The 13114-nt window shown below is 46.5% G+C and overlaps 1 protein-coding gene across 1 annotated transcript in view; it reads left to right on the top strand.

The window, feature by feature from the left end:
• Positions 1-13114, top strand: part of CCDC40 (coiled-coil domain 40 molecular ruler complex subunit) — a 45207-nt gene that overhangs the window by 3353 nt on the left and 28740 nt on the right. Inside the window, exons 4-9 of the mRNA XM_055408410.2 lie at positions 2581-2713; positions 3866-4029; positions 4795-4878; positions 4966-5185; positions 11444-11601; positions 11778-11900. Of these exons, the coding sequence (XP_055264385.2) occupies positions 2581-2713; positions 3866-4029; positions 4795-4878; positions 4966-5185; positions 11444-11601; positions 11778-11900 (882 nt within the window). The remainder of the gene's footprint in view (positions 1-2580; positions 2714-3865; positions 4030-4794; positions 4879-4965; positions 5186-11443; positions 11602-11777; positions 11901-13114) is intronic.

Below are 13114 nucleotides of genomic sequence, written 5' to 3'. Positions count from 1 at the left end.
TCCAATATGGTAACTATTAGTCACATGTGACTATAGAGCACTTAAACTGTGGCCAGGGAGATGGAGAAACTAAAATTTTAATCTTTTGAGGATTCTAATTAGTTTAAATGTATATATCCAACTGTTATAAGTGGTTACCAGACTGGACAGTGCAACTGTGGATAATAATAGCTGTAGGCTTATTTTCACTTTTTAATTCTTAAGCACGTACACACAGAAAAATTGGAGTACCTTAAAGAAATTTTAAGAATGTTTCTTAAAAGCATTTGACAGTAAGTTGCCTCCCAGTGCTTTCGTGTATGTTTTCCGCAAACAACCATGTGATAATTATCAAAATCAATGTGTTACATTACCAAATACACCTCGGGCTTCCTTCACCAAGTGTCCTAGTAATGTCTTTTATAGTAGAGCTCCACTTCAGAATCGCCTGCTGCCTTCAGCTGTATCGTCTCTTTAGTCTTCTCAATCTGTCCTTGACCTTGATGACCTTGACACTTTTAAAGGTCACAGGCCAGCTATTTTGTAGAATGTCCCTCAGTTTGGTTTTGCCTGGTATTTTCAGGTCTCCAGGTTTAGAATGTCATGGAAGGATGCCATGTTATTCTGGTGTTCTATCAGGTGGTGCCTCAGTTCAGCTTGTCCATTTCTCAAGGGCAAGCCCCCAAATGTTTGGGCTGTAACTCTCCATGCCAAGACCTTCCACACCAGGCCCAGGCCTGATACCTGTATCTCACCTTGGGGACAGTCTCTGGAACCCACCCTTCTCATTTTGTCCAGACTCATCACCCCACACTGGGTCAACTCCACCTGTTGGCTTTAGGTTTGACTATTCTAGAAGGGAAGCGAGGGGCAGGGCAGGAAGAGAAGGCATTATGTTTATTCATCATGTACTCTGGGCTGGACACTTCCATGCCCTTTACATGTGTTGTCTCAGTGACAACCCCATAAGGTGGGAACTACTATTATCCCCATTGCTCAGATTAGGAAACTGAGGAGCCAAAGGACTTCCTTACCCAGAGGCATGCAACTATGATGGCAGTCATGCTTGCTCTGAACTGTGAAGTTCCTCCCCACCCTGTGAAAGCTAAAAGAGATAATAACTTTAGAGAATCACATGATTCAATATTTGATGCACCATAGTTAAGCTTTATGACTACAAATGACAAATGCATATCAAAACCACTTTTAAGATTTTAACAACTAAACAGTGCCCTCCTTTATAGGATAGCCAGGACCAGGAATTCCAAGATGGTCCAATGGTTAGAACTCTGCACTTTCAGTGCCAAGGGCCTGGGTTCAATTCCTGCTTGGGGAACTAAGATCCTACAAGCCACATGGCACAGCTGAAAAAACAAACAGTGCCAAACAAACAAACACATCCAGGAGTATTGAAGTATAGGTTGCTTGCTGAGCTGTAAACCCAGTTTGCATCCTCAAGTCTAGTTTCTGGAAAACTCACTGGGGGACTTCTCTGGTGGTCCGGTGGCTAAGACTCTGCCTTCCCGATGCAAGGGTCCCGGGTTCAATCCCTGGTTGATTCTGCATGCTGCAACTAAAGATCCCTCATACCTCAGCTAAGACCCAGAGCAACCAAATAAATAGGTAAATAAATGATTCTTTTTAAAAAGAAGGTTGGTATGAGAGAAAAAAACAGTATGGCTTGGTATCTTAATAAAACCTCTTACTTTATAAGGAAAAGAAAACTCACTGGGAAACAGTCTCCAAATTTGATCAACCAGAAGGGCAGAGACAAACCCTAAGAGAGAACCCTATTTCCCTCCTCCCAGCTCTCAAGTAACTTAACTTTGGAGTGGGAGCTGCTGGGTCATCGGCGTGGTCATTAAGAGAAGCCCTTTCTGGATCCCCCAGAGGTAGGCTTTGGCCTCTGGGCTCCCACGAATGTCACTGTGGTTCTGGATGCCTTGGAAGTCATTTCTAGAAGCAGCATCACCTGAGGAAGAAGCTAGAAAGAGCAGGAGCTGGGCGTTGAGACAGCCCTTGGCTGGCTGGGCGAACTCAAGCAAGGGCTCCAGCTTCCATGAGCTGCTTCCCCTGCAGGAGACAGAATCGACTGGCATCCACCTTGCAGGGTCCCGTGCAGGGTCACTGTCTGCCCTTACTCATGTTCACCAGTTCAGCAGCGGCAGTAGTTATTGTCAACGATAATCATTGCAAGAGTTAAAACGGAGCCAGGTGCTTGGGAAAACATTTTCTTCTGGAAATGTCCCCAAAGTGAAACCGTTTGAAAGAAGAGAAGAAACAGCCCTCTTGGGAGACCCTGGCCGGAGCAGCATTTGGGAATAAAGAAACTCACGTCCAGCACAAGCCCATGCCTCAGTGTTTACACTTTGCTGCAGATCTAGACGGGCAGAGACCACTCCCAAATCCCTCATTGGGGTGAAGGTAGGTGTTTTTTGTTTTGACGATTGCAAAAGCCAAATGATATGCAAGCAGTTTTCTATTGCTTTCACAACTGTGTTAAATTCTGAACACTGTAATAATCTAATTTGAATAACGCCTCAGTCCTGCCTAAAGCCTCATAAATTCAGATTTGGTTGTTTTTGCTCTATACAATCCCAGGAAGCGCTCCAGCAGAAGGTCTTTCCTCTGGAGGCTGGGCATCACCTCAGACAGAGCCCGGGGAGCAGCGACACATCCCTGGGTCTTGACGAGCTGCCTCCGGGCACAGAGGGGCCCTTCACCCCGGAGTCAGGTACTATGGGACAAGCCACTTCCCATCCCCTTCTGTGCGAGGGCTCCCACTCCTTAGACCCCTGTTACCTCGTTTCCTGTTGGGCTGTGAGCCTAAAGATAAAATTGTCATTAACACAAATGGATAAGACACGTGGAACATTTGTTCTGTTTTATCTAATTTAATCCTTTTACTTACCTGGTGAGGTAGGAACTGTTCTCCATTTTACAGACCACGAGAGTCATTAAGTAACTTACCCATGTAAGTGGCAGAACCAAGCCTGGACCGAAATCCAGTGACACGGCCCTGGCCACACATTCCTCTCTGCTTTCTGGTCTCAGAGGGCAGCTCAGCCCTAAACATGTCCCTGTGGGCTGAGTTTTCCAAGGTGCTTTCAGGCACACCCCTATCTTTCCAGTTGGTTCTGGTATCCCAGTGTTGAGTACATGAGAAAGCAGCTTGGGTTATTTTATATTGTATATAACCTGATGGGAAGAGCTGACTCATTGGAAAAGACTCTGATGCTTGGAAAGATTGAGGGCCAGAGGAGAAGGGGATGACAGAGGATGAGATGGTTGGATGGCATCACCGACTCAATGGACATGAGTTTGAGCAAACTGTGGGAGATAGTGCTTAGTGACTAAGCAACAAGTATTCCATTTGATGGTGGTGTGCGGATGGTCCAGCCAACAAAACCTCACCTCACCTACAAGTGACGTGCAGACAGCACTCATCTAAACGAGTTAGAAACACAACAGGATCTCTTCTGCTCAGGAAGGAAGAAAAGCTGAAACTTGAGCCTCGCTGATTGCTTTTCAATCATATCAGTTGTTTTCCTTTAAAAAAAAAAATCTAGTCCATCATTAAGAAGCCCCCTTTCTGTTCATTATTTATGTATTAAAAGGTATCCACAAAATGTGTTTGCTTCTTGTCTACCTTTGAAGTTCAATCATTTCTACAAAATATGTTGAATTAGCTAGCAGAAAATTCATGAGCAGAAGACCCTGTGAGTAGCATTGTGAACCCTAACCCAAGGCGGGGCTTTGTCTTTCTCTTTTCCCTCATGTCGCACGAGGCTGGGCATTTAGCTTTCTGATGAACTGCCCCCGGGAGAAGCACTTTCTGTTAACTCCGCAGTAACATTTGCTGTTCCCCCCTTACTTGTCCCCCTAGAACCCGACACCCACCCCAGGGAGGGAGCCGCGTCCTCCTTCCTGGACAGGATCCAGCAGCTAAGCATGGTGGAGGAAAGGGGCCTGGTGGAGAGAGTGGAATCTGAGGGCAGCGACGAGGCGGAAGAAGACAGATCCCAGCTGGTGGTCTTGGACCCAGACCACGTAAGATATTTGGGGGTTTTGCTTTTGCCCCACACAGACGAAGATGGACTTAGAGAGACTGCCGCACTTGCCCTGTTCTGCTTGGAGCCTCCATGGCCCGGCTTTTACCCAGCAGATGCTGCGCTCTGGTTCATCAGCTCCGCGAATAGTTTATCTGCAGGGTTTGGGCTGCCGCCTTGTCAAGTGTATTCTCCCTTCAGGTTCATTCACTCAGACTCAGCATTTCCCAGTCACTGGAAAGTGATCACTGTTTGAGGTGGGGGCTTCCTGAGCACTGCAGGATGATGAGGAGCATCCCCAGGGCCTCCACCCACCAGATGCCAGCAGCACCATCTTGGTTGTGATGGCCAAAAATGTCTCCAGACTTTGGGTGGGGGCAAGGTCCCCTCCACTGAGAGCCATCGCCTTGCATTCCCCATGCCTCTGGCAAGTGGGGAGGACAGGTCTTGGCTGGCGCTAAGGTTGCAGTGGGAAATGGGGCTCAAGGTTCATTTGGTGCTGGCATCCAAGGCTCTGCTCATCACCGCCCTTCAGCTCTGGGGATTAAACCAGTACCACCGCCCCAGCTCATCCTGTCATTTTGCCAAAATATTAGGTCCTTCAGTGCCTACGGTGAGACCACAAGTGACTTCTGAAGTAAGAATCCTGGGCAGAAGTGGGGAGTACCCAGTATGAAAGTCATTTCTGTCTCCACCGCGCCAAGAGCTGTGGCTAAGCCCTGGAGGGGACAGGACAGTAATTGGCTGTGCTCTTCCATTGTTCCAGCCCCTGATGATAAGATTCCAGGCTGCCCTGAAGAGCTATCTTAACCGGCAGATAGAGAAACTGAGGCTGGAGCTTCAAGAACTGGTGCGTACCTGTCCCACCTCCCACTCAGCTACGCTCCCTCCTGCATGAACCTCCTCCTCCTTGAACCAGTTTCTCTCTCTGGTGCAGAGCGTGGCCACCAAGCAAAGCCAAGTCCAGCGGCAGGAGTTGGGGGTGAACCTTTATGGGGTCCAGCAGCACCTGGCCCGCCTGCAAATGCAGCTTGAGAAAAGTCACGACCGCCACTCCATCGCCGCGTGCACGAGGCAGCAGAAGGAAGAGGAGCTGCAGAGGGCACGCTTGCTCTACACCAAGACCTGTGAGACCGCCAACGCGGAGCGCAGAAAGCGTAAGGCGGCTCCGCGTCCTTGCAGGTGTCCATGGGGGGTGTCCCCACACGCCACAGAGACCCCAAGGGGATCCTCACCTGCCATCGAATCCCTGAGTCCCTTTGCAAGCTGGTGGGGTGGCCCAAGTGCCATCATGACCCCGAGGGGTGTCCCTATGTGCTGTCATGACCCCGAGCCACTGTGGGATGTCATGAAACGCAAGATGTGTTATGTGTCCCGGAGGCGTTGCCAACCTTTTCGGGAAGGAAAGACGTGTCTTAAAATGCACCTAATTAGGCAAAGCAGCAAACACTAAAAGCCAGCAGGTCGGTTTTTGGAGTCAAAAGTGGGAGAGGCTGCTGGGCTGCTGGGGTGGAAGATAGGGTCTCCAGAAGGCAGGGAAGAGTGGGGATGGGCAGTGTTTAAGCAGGTGGGGAGGAATAGGTGAGGCCAATCCAAAGTGCAGGAACCCAGGATCCAGAGCCCTGCAGCCCCAGGCTGTGCAGCAGGTTAAGGGGAGCAGGTGACTCTGGAGCAGAAGAGACCACGGGGCTAGGACTAGTACCTGTTCCTACCAGACCAAAGCCCTGCGCAGAGCAGAGGCAGGGGCTATAGTGAACAGCATGGTCACAGCAGATTATTTCAGTGTTTATGTTTTTCATGTTTCCAACTTTCTTCGTCATTTCTGTGCAACTATTCTAATGGGGGAAGTAACCTAAAAGAATTTGGAAGAAAACAAAATCACACCTGTGTCTCAACTGTCGATGGAAAGAAGCATTTTGGACCCTGAGAAATGTAGGAGAGGTTTCCAGACAGAGTTGGGGAAGTGCTCACTTAGGGAGCACTCCTCCCTGATTATCACCAAATTAACAGAATCTACCAAAAAGAGAAGAGCAGGGCACTCACAGTAGAACAGTGGAGCCACATCCTCCAGTTATAACAGAAGTTAGACCAGTTTGAAAGAGGACACAGGTCCCCCGCCCCCTCCACACAGGAGCAATCATTGCCCACCAGCACCCCTCATCAGAGGCTCTAGGCGCGGATGGGCTTCTGGAAAGATCCAGTTGTCTTTATGGACACTGTGTCCTTTCTGGAGGTCCCCAGGGAGCAGGAGCAGAGCTTGTTCCACCAAGCAAGGACCCGCCTCACAGCACCATTTCTCCCTTCTTTGAACTAAAGAATTTGGGTGATGGTCCCAGCCCTGCCCACCAGGTGCTGCCACTGCCCTGTCCTGTAGATGAAACATGGGCCTTTGCCTCTGGACAATGTTTGCGGTTGCCCACCTTACCTGGGAGGGAGGTGAGACCCACCAGGTGTGAGTCTGCAGCAGCAATCCCCAGACAGGAGCGCAGACCTCTCCACAGACAAACGTCGGGTTCTGAAAACTGAGCATGTGCCAACTGGTGTTTGATGTGAGATTTTAGAGGCTATCTCACCAGTCAAATGAAAACCAACTATTAGGGAAAAGGATACTCAGAATTAAAAAATAGAATCATCATCCCCCCTCCCCCAAAAAAGTACGAAATAGATAAATCAGCACTGCTGAAAATTGAACAACTGAATTTGTATACTAAAAGTCCAGTGTGAGGAATTCTATCCAGAATTCAGAGCAAAAACCCAAAGTGATGGACATTCTGAGAAAGAGATAAAAGACATGGACGTAGGTCTGGTAAAGTCAGCATCCATAAGATAGAAATTCCAGGAGATTAGGGGCATTAACCAATGACATCAGAGCAAAACGTTTGCATGAGTTCAAGAAAGATGAATTTTCAGGTGTAAAGACTCATGTAGGGCCAGATGGATGGAAGAAAAAATAAACATGCCCAGACATAGTTGGTGAAATTTTTAAATTCCAAAGGTAAAGGGAGGGAAATGCCATAGGATTACAGACAGGACAAAACCAGACATTCCCTATGTTATTCAACCCTCCAGAGGGTGAAAATTTTGGGACATTCTTCCCAGGCTTGTTTTATAATTCTCAGTATAATCCTTACTGGAAAAAGCTTACAGTGTACAAAAACATAATGATCCTACTTACAAGATATGAAAATCCTAAGTAAAATATTAACAAATATTAAACTTTTGCTCAGCAACAAAAGATTAAGTTCAGCAATATATGAAAAGAAAAAAATAGCTCCTAGTGAAGAAAGGCTTAATTCTGGAATAATTTGAAATTAGGAAATCTACTGATTCATTGCACTTTTTTCTTAAAGGAGAGAGAACAAAAAGATTTTCTGGGTGGATGCCCAGTGGATGTTTGAATAAAACTCATTATTCATCCTAAACTAGGGTAGAAAGAAATTTATCTGTAAGTGTTTATCAGCAACTAATAAGACAGTTTTTTCAGTGGAAAGCCCTGGAGTGATCACAGCTAAGGTAAAGAATGAGATGAGGATACACTGTTTTGAACGTTCCAGCTATGAAAGAAAACAGGAAATACAAACAAAGTATAGATTCTGGATATGACGTCATGAGACTCATTCTCCACCAATGGTATGATCGTTTACCTAGAAGATTCAAGATTACTGATGAAAAAGAAGCAAATAAAAGCGATAAGAAATCTATAAAGTAACTGAACCAGAGTTATGATTTTCTTTTCTACCAGTCATATCCAATTATGAATCATTAATGTAATTTTAAAAATCTCATCCATGATAGCTATAACAGCCATAAAATACTTAGGAATAAGTCTAATAAGAAGCAAGTGAACCAGACTTCCCTGATGGTCCAGTGGTTGAGAATCCATCTGCCCATGCAGGGGACATGGGTTCGATCCCTGGCCCTGGAAGATCACATGCATTGGGGCAACTAAGCCTGTGCCACAGTGACTGAGCCCGCACGCCCTGAGGCCCATGCTCTGCAACAAGAGAAGCCATCACAATGAGAAACCCATGCACCACAACTAGAAAAGGCCCACACACAGCAAGAAAGACCCAGTGCAGCCAAATAAATAAATAAAAGGAAGCAAGCGAACCTGTCTGAATAAAAACAATAAAACTTTACTAAAGGATGGACAACATTTAAATAAATGGAACAGTCATGTAATGGGATGGGAGGATGCACAATATATAAACGTTATTTCTCTAAATTAACAAGCAGTTCACTGCAAGTCCAGTTAAAATCCACAGTGGGATGTTTGGGTGAGCTTGAATTTATTTAACATAGTAATTTATTATTTTTGAGGAGTAAATGCTGGGAGCGATTGAGGGTAGGAGGAGACGGGGACGACAGAGAATGAGGTGGCTGGATGGCATCACTGACTCGATGGACATGAGTTTGAGTGAACTCCGGGAGTTGGTGATGGACAGGGAGGCCTGGCGTGCTGTGGTTCATGGGGTCGCTAAGAGTCGGACACGACTGAGCGACTGAACTGAACTGAACTGAACTAATAATACAAAATTGATGCTCTCTACAGTCTCCCTCTGGCCCAGTCCAGCCCCCTCTGCAGAGTCACAATGGTATTATTGATTCTTGTGTATTCTTTTAAAGATATTTTTGTGTATAAAAGCAAAGTTATAAGGGTATGGCATTTTTTTCTATTTTTTTACACAAAGTAGCTGTATACTATGCCCACCACTCTGTTCCTTGCTTTTCCCCCCTTATCGATGCTTGCTAGAAATTATTCCAGAGCAATAAAACTCTCTATTCTCAGCAAATTGATTTTTAAGATCACTTGGAACACTAAATGTGTAAGAATATCCAAGAAAATTTTGAAGAAGGGTAATGAGGGAATATTGTCCTAAGAGGTATCAAAGCACTGTATCAATCTACAGCAATAGAAACAAAATGGCTCAAGGGGAAAAAATGGGCAAATAGATCAATGGTGCAGAGTAGGGAGTTCCAGAAAGTTTACTCTGGAATCTATTTACTGCAAATTGAATGTACAGATTGCACTTTAAAATCACTAAATATTTTCACTCATTTGACTATCCAAAAAGGAATACTTAGACTCCTGTTTCATGCTAAGCAAAGCCTGTTGACCCTGAATATCTTTCCAACTTCCTCTTCTGACACCAGGTCAAGAAAACTCTGCTTCTAGAGGGCTCACCTGCTGAGGTCAGGCCCATCTGATAATTACCCTTTTTGCCACAAAACACAACCTGATCTCAGGAGTGACACCAGGGGCAGAGATCATGGTAGCTTTTCAAGACTCTGCCCACCCTGTCTTATTACATGAAGGGCCCTTCAAAGCCTAATAGGTAAAAGACTACTATCCTGCCGTAGATGAAGGGGTGATGGTATGAGCAGGCAAGTCAAAGAAGGAAAAGGACAGCCAGTCTTCATACTGTGAAAACAGACTTGATTTCACTAGTGTTGAAAGAATACAAATTAAAAAGAATATTTGAGAACTTCCCTGGAGGTCTTGCGGTTAAGAATCTGCCTGTCAATGCAGGGGACACGGGTTCTATCCCTGATCTGGGAAGATCTCACATGCCGCGGGGCAACTTAGTCCCTGGGCCACAGCGACTGAACCCGCAGACCCTAGACCCCACACTCTGAAACAGAGAAGCCACTGCACTGAGAAGCCCAGCCACAGCAACTAGAATGCAGCCCCTGCTCGCCGCAACGGAGACCCAGCGCAGGCAAAAATAAAATAAATGAATAAAAAAAAATTTTAATTAAAAAAAATTGAGATATTGACTCTTAGTCGCTCAGCCAGGAAAGAAGGAAAGAGGGGGCAGAAGTGAGTACCCTGGAGGAAGGGTAGGCAAGCTCCCTGATTCAGGTGGGGTGGGTTATTCAGCGCTGTCTGCCACAGCAAAGGGCCATAGGCCGGGTGACTTGAACAATAGAAGTTTGCTTTCTTGTAATTCTGGAGGCCAGATGTATAAGATCAAGGTGTTGGCAAGGTGGTTCTACCTGAGGCCAATCTCCTGGGCTTGTGGACAGTCATCATTTCCCTGTGTGGACATAGGGCTCATCCACCGTGTCTGTGTCCTAACCTCCTCTCCTAAAGACACCAGTTGTTCAGGCCCATCCTAGTGACCTCATTTTACCTTAATGACCTCTTTAAAGACCCTCTCCCCAGATACACTCCTACAGTTCACCCAGCAACCACTCTTTCTACAAAACTCCCCCCTCTTTTCCCTGTACCCTCTCCAATCCCCTCCCCTATAATTCTTATCCACATGGGGCCCAAAGAATTCTCTAGTGTAAGAGTTTTTAAATCATCGTGGGTGTAAAAAAAAAAGTGTTTGTCAAGTTTAAGTCCATCCTTCAGAAACACCTGACTCTAATATGATATTCACTCAGCAGCTTTTTGATCTATAAATCGATTTTCTGTTTGGATCTACACACTGAATAACGAATGCTTTACACCAGTGAACAATTACTGGTGGAAGTCTATCTCCCTAAATAAGTTGATGTTCTAGCTTATAAATCAATCTCATGAGAGTTTTGTTATAAGGAACCCATACTTCAGTGGTGCTCAGCCCACCCTTCAGGCTGGTTTTTCTCCCAGGGGATTTAGGACCGAACCTGACGTTGCCGACTTCCATGTGGTAAGAAATCTGTAAAATTCACACAAGGCCTCTTAACCTCAACACTGCTTCAGAACATCCTTGGTCATGAAGAATCTCTAACATGTGGTGGGAGTAGAGGGAGTGTTGCAATTGATGGGCATCAGATCAGTTCAGTCGCTCAGTCGCGTCCGACTTTTTGCGACCCCCATGGACTGAAGCACACCAGGCCTCCCTGTCCATCACCAACTCCATTGAGTTGGTGATGCCATCTAGCCTTCTCATCCTCTATCATCCCCTTCTCCTCCTTCCTTCAGTCTTTCCCAATATTAGGGTCTTTTCAAAAGAGTCAATTTTTTGCATCAGGTGGCCAAAGTATTGGAGTTTCAGCTTCAACATCAGTCCTTCAGTGAATATTCAGGACTGACTTCCTTTAGAATGGACTGGTTGGATCTCCTTGCAGTCCAAGGGACTCTGAAGAGTCTTTTCCAACATCGCAGTTCAAAAGCATCAATTCTTCGGCACTCAGCTTTCTTTATAGTCCAACTCTCACATCCGTACATGACCACTAGAAAAACCATAGCCTGACGAGACTGACCTTTGTTGGCAAAGTGATGTCTCTGCTTTTTATGTGCTGTCTGGGTTGATCATATATTCTGTCTCTCCGCCTATTAATAGACTGTAGGATCTTTGGTGGCAGGGTCTGGGTCTTCATAGCTTCAAGGCTGTTTCCCAGGCCCATCCCACGGTGGGGGGAGGGGTGCTGCATCTGTGTTGGTCTGTGTGTGATGCTGGGATACCCTCCCCCTCTCTTCCCAGTGGCAGCTCTGCAAACTGAGATGGAGACCCTGGCTCTGCATCTCTTCTACATGCAGAACATAGACCAGGACGTGCGTGATGACATCCAAGTGATGAAGCAAGTCGTGAAGAAGTCAGAAGCCCAGCGCATGCGGGCCGAGCTGGAGAAGAAGCGGCAGGTATTCTGCAAAGGCGATGCCCACGTGACGATGGCCACACCTTGGATTTCCCGATCAGCCTTGCCCCTGTGTGAATACCGCAGCCCTGGGTGGCACCGTGTCCAGCCTGGGGTCGCTGACATGGGTCTGGGTTGGTGGGGACCCATCTCACCATGCATCCTATCCCCCACTTCTAGGACCTGCACGTGGACCAGCTGACCATCCGAGCCAACCAGCTGGAAGAACAAACCTCCCTGTTCGAGGCCCAGTACCACGCACAGGCTAAAGACACTCAGATGCTCAGGAAAGCAGTGAGTGAGGTAAGCATCACCCACGCCATCAGGCAGCTCCCGGGAAGCGCCTGCATGCCTGCTGAGAGACTGACTGAGCCCTCAGTTAGCTGGCCCACCCCCTGCACATCTGTCTGTCCTCATAAGCATCTCAGAGCATCTGACTGACCCATGGTGATGATGCCAGCTGACTGGTGGCCGGTATTCTTACTCTTACCGTGGCAATGATAGACTCGAAGGCCTCCAGGAGCTGGGACATTCTTTCCTGCTTGCTGGGACATCCTTAGCAAGCTTCTTAGCAACAGCAAACCTCTTTGAAGGAGAGCTGAAGTTTCCCTAACCATTCTCAGCCTGGACTGCTGGCACACCTGGGCAGTGCCCACATCTCCACTCCATAGCAAGTAAGAGAGAGCCCAGGCTCAACGCAACGCCAAGTTCAGTGACTGGCACTGGAAACCAAAATTGCTGTCGCTTTTTGTTTTAATCTGTGAATCACCATTTATCTTCATCCGTGCAGTGACGGCATGAAAAAAACAACACACTTTCATTGAAAGAAAGACAAATGGGTGGGCTTGAACTAACAAACAAACATACCTGGGTCCACGTGGGAAAGTGCCCAGTTCTCACCAGTCTATGCGTATACTTAATCTAGAATGAATGCCCATCAGAATCTCAGCAGAGGGAAACTTTTTAGCTAACAAAGCAATTCTTAAGTTTACCTAAAATATAAATTCAGAGGACTAGCAGAGAATTGTCCAGGGAAGAAAGTTCATGAAGGCTGTTTGCCCGGAAATGACAGGTTTCCTGAGACCTGAGACTTTCTGGGCTAATACCAGGGGAGTCTGGGACAAACCAGGATGGTGGGTTCCCCGCTAACATTAAATACTATAAAGCCCAAGTGGCTAAAATAATGACTTACTGGAGTCAGGGACAGACAAGTAGGCTGTGGGAGCCTGTGAGAGAGCCCAGAATCAAGGAAATGTTTGAATAGAAATTCCATGGATTGTAAATTAATGGAGAGCAAATGAGTTATGCACCCAGTGGTGTTGGGACATTTGGTTAATCATTTGGGGAAAAAAAATCACATCTTTTCTTCATAGCACACACTATAAACAAATTCCACACAGGATCAACTATTGAAATGAGGGAAGCTATGCCAGAAGAAAGAAAAAGAGAAATATTTGTAGAGTTCTGGATTGAAGAGGGCTTGCTAAACATAATACCAGTAAGTCTGGTGGTGGACA

The sequence above is a fragment of the Moschus berezovskii genome, chromosome 20 (assembly GCF_049115385.1).
Source record: "Moschus berezovskii isolate FMDL1 chromosome 20, NW_MosBer_1.0, whole genome shotgun sequence".
In the NCBI taxonomy this organism is placed as follows: Eukaryota; Metazoa; Chordata; class Mammalia; order Artiodactyla; family Moschidae; genus Moschus; species Moschus berezovskii.
This window is presented reverse-complemented; position numbering and strand designations above follow the sequence as displayed.